The 21820-nt window shown below is 40.3% G+C and overlaps 1 protein-coding gene across 1 annotated transcript; it reads right to left on the bottom strand.

Annotated features, from left to right (window-relative positions):
- Positions 1-8631: 8631 nt before the first annotated feature.
- On the bottom strand, positions 8632-20629 carry LOC131723221 (chromobox protein homolog 7-like). The gene is made up of 6 exons (XM_059016779.1): positions 20296-20629; positions 18180-18223; positions 17248-17313; positions 12998-13064; positions 11360-11681; positions 8632-11078 (listed from the first exon to the last, which is right to left on the bottom strand). Exons 1-6 carry the CDS (start codon positions 20362-20364, stop codon positions 10936-10938), a joined length of 711 nt encoding a protein of 236 aa, XP_058872762.1. The 5' UTR covers positions 20365-20629; the 3' UTR covers positions 8632-10935.
- Positions 20630-21820: the final 1191 nt, after the last annotated feature.

Below are 21820 nucleotides of genomic sequence, written 5' to 3'. Positions count from 1 at the left end.
TTTTGTGTCGTCTGCAAATTTAATGAGTTTGCTTACTATACCAGAATCGAAATCATTAATGTAGATTAGGAATAGCAGAGGACCTAATACTGATCCCTGTGGTACTCCACTGGTTACCTCACTCCATTTTGAGGTTTCTCCTCTAATCAGTACTTTCTGTTTTCTACCTGTTAACCACTCCCTAATCCATGTGCATGCATTTCCTTGAATCCCTACTGTGTTCAGTTTGAGAATTAATCTTTTATGCGGGACTTTGTCAAAAGCTTTCTGGAAATCTAAATAGACCATGTCATATACTTTGCAGTTACCCATTTTCAATGTTGCATCCTCAAAAAAGTCAAGCAGGTTAGTTAGACACGATCTCCCTTTCCTAAAACCATGCTGGCTGTCTCCCAGGATATTGTTATCATATAGGTAATTTTCCATTTTGGATCTTATTATAGTTTCCATAAGTTTACATATAATAGAAGTCAGGCTTACTGGTCTGTAGTTACCTGGTTCGGTTTTGTCTCCCTTTTTGTGGATCGGTATTACGTTTGCTATTTTCCAGTCTGTCAGTGCAACCTCTGTGTCAAGAGACTGTTGCATGATCTTGGTTAGCGGTTTGTAAATAACTTCTTTCATTTCTTTGAGTACTATTGAGAAGATCTCATCTGGCCCAGGGGATTTGTTTATTTTAAGAGCTCCTAGTCCCTTTAACACTTCTGCCTCTGTTATGCTAAAGTTATTTAAAATTGGATAGGAACAGGTAGACATGTGGGGCATGTTGTCTGTGTCCTCCTTTGTAAAAACCTGTGAAAAGTAATCATTTAATATATTTGCTATTTTTTTTTCTTTATCTATGATTTTGCCATTTGTGTCTCTTAGACATTTAACCTCCTCTTTGAATGTTCTCTTCCTGTTATAAAATTGGAAAAACATTTTGGAATTGGTTTTAACCCCCTTAGCAATATTGATTTCTATCTCTCTCTTGGCCTTTCTAACTGCCTTTTTGACTTGTGTTTGCAGTTCCAAGTGCTCTTTCTGTGTGCTTTGTTTTTGTCCCTTTTAAACGCTCTGTAAAGTGCCTTTTTTCGCCGAATATTTTTTTTAATTGATCTATTAAACCATTTTGGCCATTTTGTTTTAGATTTAGATTTGTCTACTTTTGGGATGTAATTGTTTTGTGCCTCTCGTACTAAATTTTTAAAAAACAGCCATCCTTTTTCTGTGGATGTTTTTTCTTTTTTACTCCAATCTACTTTTGTTAGTCTGTTTCATACCTTCATAGTTTGCTTTTCTAAAATTGTAAACCTTATCTTTAGTCATTACTTTTGGGGTTTTAAAAATCACTTCAAATTAGACCATGTTGTGGTCTGAGTTTGCCAATGGTTCTCTGACCTCTGTTTTAGTTATTCTGTCTTCGTTTTTTGAAGACTTAATCAAGGCATTTCTCCCCTCTAGTCTGTGCCTTGACAAATTGCATTAGGAAGCAGTCATTTGTCATTTCTACCATTTCAATTTCGCCTGTTGTGCTCCCCCTCGGGTTTCCCATTTTATATAGGGGAAGTTGAAATCCCCCATTAATAGAGACTTTTATACTGTCGTCTTCTTTATGCCTCCCTTAAAGAAGACGACAATGGAAACAACCATGAAGGCGAGGCGTTTAGTTTTGGTAGCTTGAACATCCCCAAAAAAACAGTAAAAACATAAAAGCATAAACATAAAACACCAAGTCATGTCTTTCTCCTGCTTTGTCTGTTGCTGTAAGGTAACTGCAGCACTAGTTTTTTATGGAACAGGTACATTCCAGACACCAACTGCAGACACTGCAGGCATGAGTCAGTCATGTTTTTCAAGATGTTTACACCAAGTGAATGGTAATCTATATAATGAGGCACACAGAAGAACTCGCAATGTAATTAAAATGCATTTAGGTGTTTGGACCGGAGTGGTGGTGCATTGCAATAGTTGGAAGAGGTTGCAGACATAGTTGTAGCTACACAACATAGCGAGAACTCGTGGATGTTATAGACAGCGAAAGCAGATTAAATGCCATTATTCAACAGAAGGTTGACTTTGATATTCCAAATAACCCAGTAGCAGCTCCAGCAAGTGGCAGGTCTTTGAATTGAATATTTATATCCTTTGTTCCAGATATAACCTCTCTTTTTTTTTTTTTTTTTTAAATTTAGTCGTCGCCAATTATTTTTACCCCGGTTTTCACCCCAATTTAGCTTGCCCAATTAGTATCTGTATCCCCGGCTCACCGCTCGCAACCCCCCCGCCGACTCGGGAAACGGAGGCTGGAACACGCGTCCTCCGAAACGTGCTCCTTCCAAGCCGTCATTTTTCGCACTGCAGATCCACAGCAATGCCACCAGACCTATAGTGCCGGAGGACAACACAGATCTGGCGGCTCTGCTGCAGAGCCACAGGCGCCCTATCGGCCACAGGGGTCGCTGATGCGCGGTGAGCCGTGGATTCCCCTGCCGACCTAAGCCCTCCCTACCCGGGCAGCGCTCAGCCAATTGTGCGCCGCCCCCTAGGAACTCTCGGTCACGGTCAGCTGTGACATAGCCTGGACTCGAACCTGCGATCTCCAGGCTATAGGGCACATCCTGCGAGGAGCGCCTTTACTGGATGCGCCACTCGGGAGCCCACCAGATATAACCTCTCTAACTTTTTCCTTCATTAGTTTTATGGAGATTTCCATATACAAGCACACCTTTTATTTATTTTCTCATTTAGATTTTTGTAAATTCGTATTCACGTCAGCAAATCCCCTTTCTTGAAGTTAAAGAAATTTGGGAACAAGTTGCTCTCTCTTGCTGCAGTTGCGGTGTTCCCTCCTGACTTAATTTCCTCTATAGGTGAACAACCGCGATCTGGGGAGGACACAGCTGATAAATGCGGAGAATCTATCAAATCATGATCATGCGTAATATGACTGTATTTGAGCATTTTGACATTCTGCTCTGGTTGTGCTTGCAAGATGTTTGGATGAACTTGTAATAAATGAAAATGCCTTCAATAATAATCTTACTATGCTTGCAATGCACTACCACGAACAAACAATACGTATGCCATGATACGTGCATACAGATTGTCTCTTTAAACATAATACAGTAGGCTAAGCCATATTTAAGTAACAGTGTAATTTGATATAGATATATGATCTCCAACTAAAATAGTTCAGTATTATTATTACAGATACACAGCAATAATGTTACAAAACGATCAAAGTAGACGTGTACAAAAATGACCACTTTCAAAATTTGTTTAAGCCTACTTGCGGTTTCCAATTGTTTAAATAATAAATAAAACATGTAGCCAACTGATTGTTTTATAAGATGTGTCTTTGTTCTGCTTACCTGAGACGTGTGATGGGATGACACCCACGTCAACACCTCCTACACCTGCATAAGAACATAAGAACATAAGAAAGTTTACAAACGAGAGGAGGCCATTCAGCCCATCTTGCTCGTTTGGTTGTTAGTAGCTTATTGATCCCAGAATCTCATCAAGCAGCTTCTTGAAGGATCCCAGGGTGTCAGCTTCAACAACATTACTGGGGAGTTGGTTCCAGACCCTCACAATTCTCTGTGTAAAAAAGTGCCTCCTATTTTCTGTTCTGAATGCCCCTTTATCTAATCTCCATTTGTGCAATGCTCTCCCGTGGAACAAACAGCAGCGCATTCTTCTTCTGCTGTTAAATGCTGGGATGTTGATGGTCCTTCACCTGCAGCCATTCTCTCTCTGTTTATGCAAGCTATCTTTGCCTTAGTCTGACATTTTATATCGTAGTATTTCTATATTCTGATCAAGTCTATTTTACAGTTGAAGTAGCATTTATTATTTTGGCAACCTCTTGCCAGGCTTTTTTTTGACTTGATATAATTTGGACCATCTTTATGGGACCCATATAAATCAGAATTGCGATTCTGAACATCCTCCAACAAAGTGTCTATCTCTTTCTGAATATCTCTGTTTCCTAGTTCTTGACGTTTCGCTTGTTGTTGTCTTTGCATTTACACAGTTACAGCGCTGAAATTGGCATTTTTATATATAATTAAATAATTACCATATGCTTTACGAAATCACGACCCACCACATTTGATTGGACCGCTCAAACCTGCAAATGGGTAAGATTGATTGCCCTGATAGGAAAATAGCAGGAGCTCACAGGTTTGCACACCACCAGTAGCAGCAGCACACAGCTTTGCATCTGCACACGCCGTTGCCCATGCCCGGGGAAAATCGGGCACAGGGGGTTTCATTTTTGACCCATTAAGTACCACTGTCCTCATTTTAGGACAGTATACTTGTAATTTTCTGAAGCATTTTAAACTATCATCTACCTGTTATTTTCTCTTTAAATATGTTGTTAAACGCAAAAGTTAAGACAAAATGTATCAAATTACAAAATTAATGTGGTACTTAATAGGTTAATATGAAGCCACACTGTAAATAAAAATAAATAAAAACATATTATACTTTTTTGGGGGCCCCCTGAGCACTGAGGACAGGTGGAGAGATAGAAAGGAGTGTTTACTGCAGATCTCTGATCCTGGCTGTTTGAAGTCACCGTTCTTCACTGGGGATTCCGAAGGGTGCGTTGCATTGGCTCTTGCGCTCCCGTGGGTTAGGGAAGCAAAATTGGCAGGGTCTGTTTCTCCTCATCGCGCTACAGAGGGCCCTGCTGGTCAGGCGCCCAGTGAGCTCAGCTGCAGGCTGGCCTTTGTCTTCCAGAGGCCAGTAGCTCACTGACATCAGCTCTCGAGTTCCTGGGTGTAGAAGAGGAAGCTGGCTTGGTCGTGGGATCAAAGGACGTCCACTGAACCTTCAGTTCACCTCAGCAGCTGTGGGAGGAATTGCTGCGATGAGAGGGCAAAATAATTGGGCACTCTAAACTCCCTGCTGCCCTAGACCTCTACCACACTCTCCTCTGCTAAATGTATTTATTTCCAATATGTAATCCAAGCTTCCACCAACAACCCACGTAAACTATTCTCTACCTTCTCCTCCCTCCTAAACCCTCCCCTCCTCCTCCTCTGATGACTTTGCCTCCTTCTTCTCTTCTAAAATCTCAGATATCCGCAAACTCTTTAACACCTCTCCCTCCCCCGCACCCCCTCCTGCTCCAACCCCTACTAACTCACCCTCCTTCTCCACCTTCTCTCCCCTACTCTGACCTCTCCTCCCTGCTCCAGGGTCACAAACCTACCACGTGTGCTCTGGACCCCCTCCCCACTCACCTCTTTCAAGCTGCTGCTCCTGCTCTACTTCCCTTCATCTCCTCCCTTCTCAACACCTCTCTCCTTTCTGGTCTCTTTCCCTCTGCCTTCAAACAAGCCTCGATCACTCCCCTCCTCAAAAAACCTACCCTCGACCCCACCTCCCTCTAGAGCTACCGTCCTGTCTCCCTCCTACCCTTCCTCTCCAAAACCCTCGAGCGGGCTGTACACCGACAGCTCTCTGCTTGACCCTCTCCAATCTGGCTTCCGCTCTGCTCACTCCACTGAAACCGTCCTTCTGTCTGTCAACAACTCACTAAACTCTGCCCGAGCACTAAAAGCTGCCTCTCTCTCTGTCCTAATTCTCCTTGACCTCTCTGCTGCCTTTGACACTGTCGATCACTCTATTCTACTATCCTCTCTCGCTGACCTGGGAATCTCTGGCACTGCTCTGGCCTGGTTCTCCTCCCACCTCTTCAACCGCACTTACCAGGTAACCTGGTGTGGAGCAACTTCCACACCTCGCCCTCTCTCAACAGGAGTCCCCCAAGGGTCAGTCTTGGGTCCTGTCCTGTTCTCTCTGTACACCTGCTCCCTAGGCTCCCTCATTGCATCCTATGGTTTCTCATACCATTTCTATGCTGATGATGCTCAGATTTTCCACTCCTTCCCCACCTCTGACTCCACCATCACCTCCCGTATCTCTACCTGTCTGTCTGCTATCTCTTAGTGGATGCATTCGCATCACCTCAAACTCAACCTCTCTAAATCTGACCTCCTGTTCTTTCCCTCCTTTGATCTCTCTATCTCCATTCCTCTGGAATCTACCACACTCTCTCCCTCCTCCTCAGCTAAGAACCTCAGAGTCACCCTGGACCCCTGCCTCTCTTATTCCCAGCACATCTCCACTCTGGCACGCACTTGCCGATTCTTCCTGAGCAACAGACGAAGAATCCAACCCTTCCACACGAACTACGCCACCCAGCTCCTGGTCCAGGCCCTGGTACTCTCCCACCTAGACTACTGCAACTCTCTTCTGGCTGGCCTCCCTGTGTCCGCCACCCGTCTGCTCCAGCTCATCCAGAACTCCGCTGCTCGCCTGGTGTTCACGCTGTCTCGCTTCTCCCACGCAACTCCACTACTCCGCACACTCCACTGGCTCCCGATCACTGCTTGCATCCAGTTCCAAGACTCTTATACTAGCCTACAGATGCCTTGACCAGACTGCACTCAGCTACCTCCAGACCCTCATCTCTCCCTTCACCCCCACTCGACCTCTCCGCTCCTCCTGCACTAGAAGACTGGCTCTACCTCCTCTGCCTTCAAAGCCTGCTCCTTCTCCACCCTCGTCCTGCAGTGGTGGAATGACCTTCCTACAGATGTCAGGACTGCCCAGTCCCTGACCACCTTCTGACACCTCCTCAAGACTCACCTCTTCAGACAACACCTGTAGAACTGCTCTTTTTTTTCCCCTCTTTCTTAAATGCGCTTTACTTGCTCTTATCTGTCCCCTATTTTACTGCATTTAATCATGTACTTTAGAGTACTGTAATCTGTCAAGTGTTATTTAATCTGTAGTATTTTGTATTTAATTATATCCTGATGTAACTATCACTGACACTGTTATCTGCTCCGTTATTGAATCGTATTTTGTCATACTTGTACTTGCTAGAACCAAAGTCATTGTATTTATCTTGCTCTTAATTGTATTATTACTTGTACTGTGATTCTTGAAATGTATTTTTGTTTACAACTGTATGTCGCCCTGGATAAGGGCGTCTGCTAAGAAATAAATAATAATAATAATAATAATAATAATAATAATAATAATAATAATAAATAAAAATAAAAAGAAGAAACAGAGATGCCATAAAGTGCAATTGTAAGTTTAATTACATCAGTGATTTAAGTAATAAAACAGTACATTAATGTATTGTATGTGAACATTTTCAAATCAACCATAATAATAGAAATAACAACAAAACAATAATAATAATAACAATAATAATAATAATAATAATAACATTCTGTACCTGCGTTCACAAATACACAATTTCAAGAGTAAATAGTTACATAAATTCCTCTGGAGTACAAAAATATAGCCAGGCTTTAGTCTTTTTTTTTTTAAAGTTAAAAAGCCTCTCTCTTTACTTCCTCGCTTTGTAAAAAAGCTTTTTTTTTTTTTTCTTAACTTTCTATACATTCAGCAATCTTCAAGATGTGTCATCACGTTTCGGTTTTGCAATGCCGTGGATATATCTGTGTACATAGGTTTGTGGTTGGAACTTAAAGTAGCGGGTTCAAAAATAGATAGCGTTACAGGTCCCCACGTGTTGCTACAACTGTTTAAATAACGCACCTGTAATTTGCCTTTTCATTTTTAGCATCCTGACAAATTTTTACACTTATAACTTAAAAGTCTGTTTCAAGGCTCTTTTCAAAATGTCCGCTTTGGTGCACTGATAGTGTAAGGATTATTGCCCAAATTGTCAAACAGGTAACACAGCAATAACGATCCATGATGTGGTACGGAATAGAAAAGCCAGAGCACTTGTTATGTTTTTTTTAATCACTCTACCTGCAGTGATTTAGAGGACCGATCTCAAATCCCAGTGCACCAGAGCAGACATTTTGAAATGAACTTTGAAACAGACTTTTATAAGTGTGAAGAGTTGTCAGGATGTTAACAATGAAAATAAATGACAGGTGCATTATTTCAACAGTTGGGCACGTGTAACGCTGTATCTTTTCGGAAACCCTGCTACTTACTCTCACACTGAGTTTCTAAGGTGGCAAATTAAATCAATTATATTTTTCTGGGACTAAAGCAATTCAGCTTTTAAAAAACCCATTCTAGAATCCTCTCTGGAATATGCAAGACAATGGATATTAGAAGACAAACTTGAAATTAGATCTTGAATCTTGATCGACAGTTTGAGTTTTGTACAGATGCTTGGGTGGATAACTTGTCTTTCTTTAAGAGGTGGGACTGACATTGTACAGTTAGAGCGGAAGATTTTGGACCCAGTAATAACACTGTGTACAGTACTAATACTTCTGAACAGGGCAAAAATATATAAGTTGATCATTCTTTATATATATATATATATATATATATATATATGGCAGAGTATGGGGAAGGAAAGGAAAATGTAGTCATGGGTTTAAAGGAGGATACAGGACTACATCCCCCAGAAGGACTAATTGGCTATTGAGCTACCTGCTATATCAGGGGTGGGCAATCCTGGTCCTGGAGGGCCGGTGTCCCTCCTGGCTTTTGTTCCAACTGTGCTCTAAATTACTTAATTGTACTGATTATTACCAATTATTGGTCTAATTAAGTAATTTAGAGCAAAGTTGGAACAAAAGCCAGGAGGGACACCGGCCCTCCAGGACCAGGATTGCCCACCCCTGTGCTATATGCACCTCTATACTGAGACCAGGCGCTCCTCGTTATTGGATCAATTAGCCCTGAGGCATTCTGGGGGATGTAGTTATTGATGCCTTCTTTAAACCCATGACTACATTTCCCATTTCCTTTCCTCCCACTACTCTGCAACATTATATATATATATATATATATATATATATATATATATATATATATATATAAATATACTCAAAAATGTACAAGTTTTTTTGACATGTTGAAATGTTTTTGACACACAATACACCAGATTGTTGGAGTTATGTCCTCTTAAATTTCTATGAGTGCAGCTCCCAATGAAGAATCAAACCAGATAAAAGGTACAACGTAAGTAGACAAACGTTTCTGCTCGTGCCTTTATCAGCAGAGCAGTAATAAACTACAAAGACATTTCAATCAGAACATTCTACACAGCCTGAAGTTGTTTCCTATAAGTCTTAGAATTATAATTGGGGTTTTCTTCCTTACAGAAAAAAAGGGCTAGAATTTCAAAGCTATTTTTTTTACAGTAAGGAAAACACACAACCAAAAAAGTTCCCAAACCAGAAATAAACAACAAAGACGGCTTAGGGACTTGTATATAGTAGGGTTTAAAGGTGGAAGAACATGAAAACAGGACCACATTTGTAATACTTAAGTTTGGCTCATTTTTGGGTCAGACGACATTGACAGCAGAAGACTTTTTTCAACTCATTCGCTTTTCTGCAGCACTGGCCAAAAGTTTTGCATCAGCTAGAAATGTAGGCTTGAGATATACCATATTACTTCAAATTAACATCGCCCTCGAATTAACACCTCAGTCAGATATCAGCTTTTTAATAAACCCTGCTCTCAATAAAGAAACGTAAAGGTAATTTTTTTTTTACCCCTGCTCAAAAAATAAAGAAACACGCAACTCTGCCGATGTACATGACACCCCCGAAGAGACTGCAACCTCAATCCAGCATGTAATACAAACTAATGTAAGCAAAATGTTATTGTATAGTACAGTCCCGACAGACAGCCCAAGATGAACTACTTACAGCACAGCAGTCCTTTATTTCCAGCAGAGTTCAGTGCCAACACAGGAGGGGATAAAACAAGGGCTGTCTGTTTACCTCATTGTCAGCTTGGATGGTGAAAACTTAAACTCAGAGGAACTTAAGAGCTTTGCCGGTCACTCTGACCACTATCTGAAAGCTGACTGAAGATATCTTCCTGTAGGGGGGTTAGTTGTTTTGTTTTTTATTCAATTGGAATTTTACTCAGTCCTGTACAATGAAATAAAAAAAAAAAAAAAAAAACTTGCTTACTATCTATGAGAAGATCTAGTTTCGGTTTCTCTAACAGAGAAATTACAAACAACCAGGTAAATTACAGTGAGAAAAAAAAAAAATAACCGAGTAGGATATATTTTAGTTTTAACAGAAATCAGACCGATATTCAGAGGTAATATTTTTCGTTAAGAAAAACAACTCAACTACCGTTCTCTCACCTCTTCTTGTCCCGCCCCATACAAACCAATACACACTCCTGATTCGCTGGTACAGTACTCCCCTGACCCCCCAACTCCCACCTCTCATTAACTGTCAGTAAATGTACTGTATTCAAGCCCCAAAAACAAACAAGAGTATAGTGCTGCAGATCGGAGCCTCTCACGGCGCAGTTTCTAAAATGCCTTAAATCATTTAATAAAATATTGCAGCGTTTTGTAAAGAATAGTATTATTAATAAAGGCTGCCTTTGTATAATCGCTACCCTCGTCTAAGGGCCGCAGTCATTTTGATCAATTTAAAATAAATGCCGCGGCGCCAAATTGAAGTAATACGGTACTTTTTAAAAAAGTATATATGAACATAATTTAGATCTTTTATTTAACATCATGTAATCAAAGCAACCTCAAAATGATATTGCTATAAAAAGCCTATCGGAAGTAGTAGTACAGTATTTCAATTAGATTTCAAAATGTCACATTTTTGTCAGTTTAAAGGATGTGGAAAACTACAAAGCGGTATGTAATTCAACTTGTCAGCGTATTATTATTCAGCTGGTTTCATTCGACTTTAAGAAGCAAAATTAGTTAACTCTACAGGGTGAAGCAAAACTTTTGGCCACAGCTGTACATTACCTAAACCCAAGGTATTACCATCTATACAGTTCTTGTATGAGACATGCTGCAATGTAGTACGTAACAACGTTGAATGAATGTAGCCAGTAAATATCCATCCTGTAACTGAAAAGGTTATATATATAATTTTTTTTGAGGATCGTTTCTATGGTTACAAACGATAAGGTCTGGATTTCGATTTAGAACTACGTGCTCAAAGCACGGAAAAATCCTTTAGCTGCCAAAGCCTCCTTGAAGGTGACTGTGAGAGAGTTAATGGTGACATCAGTGACTGTGACCTCACCCGGTGACATCGCAGGACTCCACCCACTCCCAGGCCCCGCTCCATCTGAGAAAGAGGAGAGGGGATAGATCTGGTTATACCGGCAGCTAAAATGAAATCACCACCATTAGTAGGGCTGTATTTCCGTCACGGTTAAAATTGGCTTATTTTACAGTCTAAAAATTTGTATTTCAAGATATTTCATGATGAAACATAATATTTATTATTAAATAAAATAGCGTCGTCACATTCAAAATTGATAGTTTTCTCTAGTTATTATACAGAAAATGATTTAAGTGGCATGAAGACAACAGCCTAATAATCAAAAAACCAAAACCGTTACAAACCATTGAGGATCTGCGTTCTCTGAGCCGGCACGCTACTCCCAGTCATCTCCCAGTCCTCTCCCAGTCCCTCCCCAGTCGGGGCGTGCCGGTAGTCCACCGGGGGGTGTAGTGGGGCCAGTCGGACGAAAGCAGACACTTTGCTCTTGTACTCCCTGGTGTCCAGCTTCTTGAACACACTGGGGCTCGTGTCTCCCTCCTCTTCCTGGGGAGGCCTCTCTCCCTGGCCCTCCTCTCCCAGGGAGCGTGTGAGTGACAGGCGGATTCTGGGGACTGGCTGTTCTGGAAGCTTGTGTGCACTGCGCAGATCCATCCCATAAAGTCTCTACAGGACAGCATAGTTATTATTATTATTATTATTAGTCATTTAGCAGAAACTTTTATCGAAATCTGCTGCAAAGCCACTTCCAATAGGACCTCATTTGTTTTACGTCTCATCCGAAGGACGGGACACAAGGAGGTTAAGTGACTTGCTCAGGGTCACACACACACACACAGAGTGAGTCAGTGGCTGCTGCAGAGTCACTTCCAATAGGACCTCATTTGTTTTACGTCTCATCCGAAGGACGGAACACAAGGAGGATAAGTGACTTGCTCAGGGTCACACACACACACACAGAGTGAGTCAGTGGCTGCTGCAGAGTCACTTCCAATAGGACCTTGTTTGTTTTATGTCTCATCAGAAGGACGGGACACAAGGAGGTTAAGTGACTTGCTCAGGGTCACACAAACAGACACAGAGTGAGTCAGTGTTTGCTGCAGAGTCACTTCCAATAAGACCCCATTTGTTTTATGTCTCATTCGAAGGGCGGAGCACAAGGAGGTTAAGTGACTTGCTCATGGTCACACATATTTAGTCAGTGGTTGACCCCGGATCTGGACCTCCTCGTAACAAGCTGTTTACTAGTATTCTGTATTCTATTTACTAAAAGATTCGAAAACCTGTTGAGATAAAATCCTTGTTTGCAAGGGTGACCAACGTGAAACAGCTTTGTATACAAGGCAGCAGTGTGGAGTAGTGGTTAGGGCTCTGGACTCTTGACCAGAGGGTCATGGGTTCAATCCCAGGTGGGGGACACTGCTGCTGTACCCTTGAGCAAGGTACTTTACCTAGATTGCTCCAGTGAAAACCCAACTGTATAAATGGGTAACTGTATGTAAAAATAATGTGTAAAAAATAATGTAATTGTATGTAAAAAATAATGTGATATCTTGTAACAATTGTAAGTCACCCTGGATAAGGGCGTTTGCTAAGAAATAAATAAATATACCCTTATAAAGGTTTGCCATGGTATTTTGGCCCAGTTATCCTTTACAATGCTTTAGCTTTCACTGTGCTTTATTATACTTTGCTAAGATTTTACTATGGGAAACTTTTAGAAGGGTTAGTTTACACTGTTTTTTTAATATGCTTTACCATAAATCTCTGTGTGTTGATTTTTGAACATTGGAATCAGGTGTGGTGTTCTATGCACGGGATGACATCTCTACACAGGAGAAGAGGTACTGGAATTCTGGCAAATACTTCTGGCTAATCCTGCAGTCCATTCTCTGGAAGAAGTTTAATTGGTCTACAAGGTGCCGTTTCACACCCATGCCTACAGAGGGCGCTGTGGTTTCAGGAGGTGTTTCTTGGTTTACCTGCAGAAGGAGTCCTTTGGGTTTGGTGCCCCTCTTGCGATGCCCCATCACTCTCTCTCTCTGTTCCCTGTGGGGAAGAAAATCCAACTGGTCACCAACTTCAATCCTGTTAAACTGTGTATTTGAAATGATCAATGTGGAAGGCTAGAACTGTTAACCCATAGGAATACAACACAGTAGTGCAATAAATAGTCATTTTTTTATACTGGATACTGTGAGTAGTATTGCAGGAATTATTATTTTACCGCGTTTTATTATAAATGTATAAACCCGTTCTCAATATCGCTCTCTGAAAACAATAGCAGATCCACACATTACAACAAACTAAAAATAGACCACACTCGACTTAAAGTTCATAAATCAAGGGTGTTACACGGGCAAATGATTTACCAGGAATCTATTTTAAACAAAGATATTTATTAAACAGGTAATCATAAAATATACATTCACAAATCTCAATAAAACAATTTCATGTACTGTCAATATTATTACACCAAACAAATAAAAACCCAGGCATTAGGCGAAGCCTAGTTTCTCAAACAAAAACGATACATTTCATACAACAGGTCAAAACAAATAACAATAGCATCATACTGTGGTAATAAGTCAAAACAACTTCTACAGATGTTCCTGCAAGGGATTCGGTTATAACCGCTTAGCTATAAAAACTGTAAGTTGCATGCAATTAATTAATTAGTAATTTCAGCAGAAGCTTTTATCCAAAGCAACTTGCAGAGACTAGAGGGTGAACTATGCATCACAACTGCTGCTGCAGAGTCACTTACAGTAGGATCTCGGTTTTACTTCTCATCCAAAGGACTGAGCACAAGGAGGTTAAGTGACTTGCCAGTAGTCAGTAGCTGGGATTGAACTGGCAACCTCCTGGTAGCAAGCCTATTTCTTTAACCACCGGACCACCAAGCCTTTCCAATTACGATGGAAACTCCTTCATAGTTTACCATACACAGAACAAGAAATAAACATTTAGGATTGTGTTCTTTAAACACAGCAGTGCTCCATTAGTGATATCTGATTCCGTACTGGCTTAAGATATTTTCTAGTACTGCAGGAGACACAGTATGACTTACATAGACCATTCTCTAAAATGACTTCACAATGAAAACCACAAGCTACCAAAATTACAATATGAACTCTATTTATACAGTAAGATACCCGTTATCTAATCACATATAAGCATCTATATCTTGGATTTACCTCTGTTCTTAGGTAAACCTGATAAGCATTACCATTATACTTGCGTGTGTAGAACGGTCGCATAGTTCCGTTCAGATAAGTACGTTTATTTATTTATATAGCGCCTTTCATACAACAGAATCTCAAAGCGCTTTACAAGTCAATAAAAACAAAAAAATACAATCAAATTAATTAAAATAATTAAAAAAAATACATGAAAATGTTATAGTACAATAAAACAAAACACCATAAAAAAAATAGATATTAGTAGAGAAATAAAAAGAAAAGAACGCTTAACATTTTGTATAAAGTGCTAGTCTAAAAAAGTGAAGTGACTCTGCATCTCTAATGTCAGATGGTAGTTTATTCTGTAATCGGATCACTGTAACTGGAAGATCTTTCTCCTTTCCTTTTTGTGTTAATCTTTGGGAGGGACAGAAGACCAGAAAAAGCCGACCATAAAGCATGTCTAGGTAAATATAGGGACAAAAGCTCTTTTAGATAATCAGGTGCCAGGCCATGAAGTGTTTTTATAAGTAGGATCATATAATCAACTCTCTATCTTACTGGAAGCCAGCATGGGAGTTATGTGGTCACAATTTTTAAATAAGCTGTAAACGTCAAAAGGCATGGTCTGGTAACCCAGCAAAAACAGCATTGTAGTAATCGAGTCCAGATGAGACAAAAGCATGAATTAGCTTCTCAGAATCCGGCAATGAAAGACAAGACCTAATCTTAGCAATATTTCGTAGGTTTACAAAAAGACACTTTGGTGACAAGCGCCGAGCCGTGTTTCAGGTAAACAGAACATGTCAAGGTTGTGATCTGTAATAAAAATCATTCATTAAAAAAGATTTGTTTCATAGATATCTAATATTTAATAACGCTAAACATGGATCAGTATCTGCAGCTGGCAATGTTGGAGCAGGGTTAAAATTTTGGAGATTATTAAGGGAATCCCCTAAAGATTTGCATACAGGCACAGAACAGGATTGTATAACTTCTATTTTTTTAAGCAAATCGGTCTCAACTGTATTTTTCCCCCCTCCCCCTCTAGTTTAAATTATTAGCTAAATGACGTTCAATATTTTGCAGTTTATTTAGGTGCAGCCCATCTTTTAAATAATGCCCAGAGGTTCCCCAGAAAGAGTCCCAATTATATATAAAACCAATACCTTCTTGTGTACACCAACCAGCTAACCACTTGTTTATTGATCATATTCTGCTGTAAATGTCATTACCTTTACCAACAACTGGTAATGTGCTTGATAAAAAGAGGTTTGCCTCCCAGTTTTTTAATACAACACTCTTACTTTCTTCTGTGTCACTATCACCACTTTTTAAAACCTGAAACCTATTTGTATCCGTAAGATTTGCCCTTCCGTTTTTTTGTTCCTGGCAGTAACCCAATTTCTTTCCAATGTTTTTTCATACAGTTCATGTCCTAATTCTGTATTAGTATGAGGAAGACCAGCCTCCTCCAGAAAGTCATTACACATGCCATCGGTTTGAGTGGACCCGTTCATAGAATTCAATTACAGTCTCTTGTGGTCTCCCCTACTGAGTCCAGAACAGTCCACTGATTAAAACTATTGTCAATAAATAGTTCATTGAAACTGATTGTTCTGAGTGTATCAATTTGTTTTTCAAGAAATATATTTTTACACCAATACATTAATACACTTCTCTCAAATAAAATGATCCTTAAAAAAAGAAACACTGACAGCTACTTATATACATTTCACAAAAATCACAAAGCACGGCTCTCGTTTCACCTTCCATCTTTGAATAGGTAAAAAAAAAGTTTGTCCGGCAAATACAGTTTCAAGCAGTGGTGTCTTTAGTTGAAGTGTTGGCGATGCAGTTTAGTTGATTTGAGTCACTGTGCTTTCCTGTTGGAGCTGGAACAAACAAACACTGGTGCAGTGAGTGGAGTGCAGGCCTCAGTCACTGCGCTTTCCTGTTGGAGCTGGAACAAACAGACACTGGTGCAGTGAGTAGAGTGCAGGCCTCAGTCACTGCGCTTTCCTGTTGGAGCTGGAACAAACAAACACTGGTGCAGGTGAGTGGAGCGCAGGCCTCAGTCACTGCGCTTTCCTGTTGGAGCTGGAACAAACAAACACTGGTGCAGGTGAGTGGAGCGCAGGCCTCAGTCACTGCGCTTTTTCGGTTTGATAAAGCAGTGTGATTCCAGGAGCCTTGGAACACCTACTTGACAGCTTTGCAGCCGTTTTGAAGAGACCTCTTGAGTATTGGTACACCTTATTACAACTTGGCAGTCATCTTGAAGGGACAACAATCGTGTTGCTAAAACTTGTTCTTAAGGGATTTTCGGAACAAAAAGAGGCCAGAGAGTGTTTGTGATTGGCTGGTCACATCAGAGCCTAGAAGGTCTCAAGCATTAATTCCTGTGTCGGCTAGACTGAGTAGGTTACCTGATTAATTGGTGATAACCCGTGTCTCTGCATGTGCATACTGAGTAATGCATCTTGATTAACTGGTGAGATAGCCAGTGTCTTCGAATTTGTAGACTTAAACTCATTAGTGAGAATACCCATCTGTTTGCAATAGGACCTACAATACACATCAGGGGTAGGACCAGTTACACCATGTATTATTATTTGAATGGTACCGATAAACTGTACAATGCGAATGTCTTTGTATAACTTACTATATTTTGTTCTGCCCAGTGTAGGCAAGGCACACACTACAGACACAGTAGCGGATCGAACGAAGGGATCAAACAAAGTCATTCCGGATGGTAATTTAATTTAAACTTTAAAACTCTGCTGCTGCTTCCTGGCACCCGTAGGTCACACTCACTCCAGTGGTCCAGCAGCAATCAGACCTACAGCACAGGATACAGCTGCTTATCTACAGTGTTGTATTTGAAATATGTGCATATCTGTGCTTTACCATACCTCTTTGTGCTTTACAACTATGCTTTAGAGTTCGCTGTGCTTTATTACACTTTGCTGTGCTTTTAATACGGGCCACTTTTATAAGGGTTTGCACAGCTTTATAATCCCTGTAATATAGGACTCACTGCTACTTACTTCTCCTCATAAGCGAGAACAAGGCGAGGGTCCAGTATGTGTTCCTCGGGCTCCCAGGTACTGTACCTGCCAAAAAACAAGAGGGACGTGACATAACGGGACAGATATCGAAAACAGGGCATGTTTGTAGTGCTTGGGGTGGGGAACTTGTCTGTTTTAACTTTGTTTGCAGGGATGGAAATAAGACTCCCGTTGGATAGCAGTTTGATCAATTCCTGGTTTTACTAGCCCTATTTTGTATATATTTTATATATTATTATTATTATTATTATCATTTATTTCTTAGCCGACGCCCTTATCCAGGGCGACTTACAATTGTTACAAGATACCACATTATTTTTTACATACAATTACCCATTTATACAGTTGGGTTTTTACTGGAGCAATGTAGGTAAAGTACCTTGCTCAAGGGTACAGCAGCAGTGTCCCTCACTGGGGATTGAACCCACGACCCTCCGGTCAAGAGTCCAGAGCCCTGACCACTACTCCAAACTGCTGCCCATATAATATAATATATGGATTCCACGACTTTGATTATATCGACAGCAATTTTCTTTTCTTGGTCGTCTCTGGCTTCTGGTGAGGGGATTTCAAAGCAGGCAGACGTTTTCAGTGTGTGGGATGTTTTAGATATAAACGACAGACAGCAGTTTAAAAGATGTACAGAAAATTCCAAGACAAGCAGCCAGGAAAGTCACAAATAGGCAAAGTGTCATCACAACGCTTAATTATGGCTTTTTGATGTACCATTGCTTAATTATGATTTGTTCTTATTTTAGTTGCAATGTGTACTTATTCATATATTACACAGCAATAATTTTGTTTTTGTGTGACACTATATGTGAAATAAATGCCCAACCATTGATGAAATGTGTAAAGTGCTCCAGGAAGCGCGACAGACATTTGCACACATCGGCAGAAAAATGACTTACTTGGGCGGCCACCCTTTCCACTTCAGAAGATATTCAACATGACCCTGTGAGAGAGAAAGAGACAGATCTTTAAAAGAGGGCCAGTGAGTTACTTACTTCAAATGACAGCGTCCCACAATCACGTTCAGTGTGCTTTATATCACTAGTTTATCTTAATACTAGTTGACAGTCCAGCTTGTTTACATCACCCAAAGGAAGGTGGTTTCCGCTGCAGGGACAACCCCCCCCCCCCCCAAATTCTACTTGTCACTACATGTGTGTAGTGTGGAGTAGTGGTTAGGGCTCTGGGCTCTGGACTCTTGACCGGAGGGTCGTGGGTTCAATCCCCGTGGAGGACACTGCTGCTGTACCCTTGAGCAAGGTACTTTACCTAGATTGCTCCAGTAAAAACCCAACTGTATAAATGGGTAATTGTATGTAAAAATAATGTGTAAAAAATAATGTAATTAAATTTAAAAAATAATGTGATATCTTGTAACAATTGTAAGTCGCCCTGGATAAGGGCGTCTGCTAAGAAATAAATAATAATAATGTGTGTCACTCTGTGAGCCCAATAGAAGAGAATAGAACAGAATTGAATAGGATAGTATAGGATAGAATAGAATAGGCATGATCTTGCTATTATTTTCAGCAGTAGTTAGTATCAGAGGTTAGAAATTACATAATCAAGTTTAGTTATACCCCTGGAAGAAACACATACACCAGTAATTTAGATTGTTATTTATAGTGATAACTTTTAACAGTAACCGCAGCAGTGTGGAGTAGTGGTTAGGGCTCTGGACTCTTGACCGGAGAGTTGTGGGTTCAATCCCCAGTGGGGGACACTGCTGCTGTACCCTTGAGCAAGGTACTTTACCTAGATTGCTCCAGTAAAAACCCAACTGTATAAATGGGTAATTGTATGTAAAATAATGTGAAATAATGTATAATGTGATATCTTGTAACAATTGTAAGTCGCCCTGGATAAGGGCGTCTGCTAAGAAATAAATAATAATAATAACCGCAGGCCCACAATTCTGTATTTTCAAATGAAATTAAAAAGTAGAAATATGAAGATAGTAACCGGGAGTTCTTCTTCGTGCATGTCAGTGTTGGTAGGATAAGTGGATGCCTCATACCAGAGGTTTTTAAAATTCTCAAGTTTGTTGAGATTGCTTCTAGGTTTATATTATCTAACAATGCATTCTTTCATAGTTGTAAAGAACCTTTATCCAGGGCAGTACAGGATTACAATACAAGATTTATATTTAAATACAGTGTAGTTTATAATAAGTGCAAATACATAACTCATATATGTATTGTATTGTCTTTGAAATGAATAACAACCTAATTCAGTCTTTGTCGGCGTAGTTTTAAATCGCGAGGCGAGTCTGCACCTCGCTCTGTTTATTATCATTAATTATGACGTCAGACAGGGGCTGGACTGTTATGAGAGCAATTGTTGTTGTGATGTTATACCCAATGGAGGCGCGGGGGGAGGGGTGAGTAGCATAACAGTGACCATAATAATAAAGACCTGTTGCGTACTATTACATAAGGGCCGAGATACTGGAGACTGAGTAGTCATTGCATGCAGGAATACAAATATTATCATTGTATCGAAAGACCACGTGTATTGAAAATCTATAGTCGCATGTTACTAAGATACCTGACCAGTATCAACGCATGTCAAAATACTGTATACAAAACTGTATTATAGCATGTTTGAAGATTATATAATGCATAACAATATATACTATATGCATATTAACCCAATCAAAACGAATATGCATTATCCACAGTAGATTAAAAATGAGATATATATATACTGCAGTATACGTTTTCAATTAATATATATAAAATGAACATCGCTAAACACGTCATATGAACTGCATAAATCATGCTGACATTTAAATAGGACTGAAACTGATAGTTTGTGATGCAAACCTATATAGATTGACAGGTCAATCACATGTGCGCAGCAACCCTAAACGAACTACGACTACTACAATACACTTCTGTCAATATATTGAAATGCATGTTAATTGTAATGAGATGCACACAGTGTAATTTAAAGACGCAGGTATATACTGACACGGTGTCCTGTGATGACAGGCCCCCTCCCATCCGTACCCACCTTCCTTATTCGCTTTTTGGTAATCGATTCAACAGCAAAAACTTGCTCTCCTATGGCAGAAAGCTCCATCCAATGCAATTTCTACAGCTCCTCCGCGGCAGTTTCGATGCAAATTGACAGCCTCTCTTGTTACACCTCTCGTGTTGTCTTGTATTTTATTTTGTCACGTTGTTATTCCCAGAGTTACACAATAACAATATCTCGCGTCACGGTGCCTTTTTCTTTCTGGAGTGACTTTTCAAATCTGCGACACATCTGCACTGCCTGGCGCGTACCCGTCTCAAACGCGGACACGACCGACAGGGACATTTTACAGAATGTTCTGTGCGCTGTCGGCCACGAGCGCGCACAGAGGGGGGGGGGGTCAGCAGGGAGGACGCGCACGCACACACGAACGGCAGGCACCACAGTCACAACTGAAATACACTTGCACAAAAATGGCCTTCTGTTTTTGAGACAGTTCAACAGGATGGTATCAAAACTGATACGGGGCAATTCACATCGCTGTAATTTAACCATTGCATGCCCAAATCAAATCCAGGCCTGGACAGTAGAAGAGGAACTGATAATGCTGCTTATCTTGTGATTGATCTAGATCACAATCCAAGATAAAAATAATAATAAAAAAGCTTATGAATAACATGCAATGATTTCCCTTGAAATGGCTTGGTGGTCCAATGGTTTAAAAAAAGGCACGTGCTACCAGGAGTGTTCCCAGTTCAAATCCCGGCTCAGCCACTGACTCAGTGTGTGTGACCCTGAGCAAGTCACTTAACCTCCTTGTGTTCTGTCCTTTGGATGAGAAGTAAAACCAAGGTCCTATTGTAAGTGACTATGCAGCAGCAGCAGCTGTTGATGATGCATAGTTCACCCTCTAGTCTAAGTTGCTTTGGATAAAAGCTTCCGCTAACATGACTAATTCATAATAACAGCTTAATAGGAGGATGCCCTCTATTACGTGTTCAAAACTACTTCAAATGGTTTTAAAGCTATTTTTTAATATTTCATGAAAGGCTTAACCTAGTGTAGTACCAGATGACGTTTGAAATGAAATCCATGCTTGCTGTAACGTTTGTTTCTTTCAAATCTGCACATTTGAGACCTGTGTAGCAAATGGAAGTACAAAAACAGGTGAGATTTAATACTCTCTGGCCGGCCTCCCTCTGTGGTGATGGAGCAGAGAGAGAGAGAGAGAGAGAGAGAGTCCTGTCTTACGAAAGCATATAGAACATGTGGGTAGCTGTTAAAAGCTGGTTTTGCAGGTTATGGTAAAACACCTTTTTTTTTTTTTTTTTTATTTCCGTCGATGATAGAAACAACCCCAAAGTGTTTTTCAATCAGTTTAGTCATGTTATTAATTGTAGTTTCTTATAGATCGTGAGTGAGCTTTATTCAGGGGGTCTTTACACCAAATGCAATTGGCATCACTTTTTGTTGAAGCAAAATCAAAATGTTAATCTGAAGAATAAGGATCACTTAAGAATTTGAAAGTTGTTTTTTGCTTGAACTCAAAATGGCCAGTGCT

This window comes from Acipenser ruthenus, chromosome 53, assembly GCF_902713425.1.
Source record: "Acipenser ruthenus chromosome 53, fAciRut3.2 maternal haplotype, whole genome shotgun sequence".
NCBI lineage: Eukaryota > Metazoa > Chordata > Actinopteri > Acipenseriformes > Acipenseridae > Acipenser > Acipenser ruthenus.
Note: the sequence above shows the minus strand (reverse complement) of the source record. Positions and strands in the feature narration are given on the sequence as shown.

What these genes read in the sequence shown, in the direction of transcription:
- LOC131723221 (XM_059016779.1), bottom strand. Translation starts at nt 20,364, where the DNA reads ATGGAGCTTTCTGCCATAGGAGAGCAAGTTTTTGCTGTTGAATCGATT. An exon ending in CCAAAAAGCGAATAAGGAAG is followed by an intron (nt 18,224 to 20,295) that starts GTGGGTACGGAT and finishes TCTCTCTCACAG; the next exon opens with GGTCATGTTGAATATCTTCT. An exon ending in TGGAAAGGGTGGCCGCCCAA is followed by an intron (nt 17,314 to 18,179) that starts GTAAGTCATTTT and finishes GTTTTTTGGCAG; the next exon opens with GTACAGTACCTGGGAGCCCG.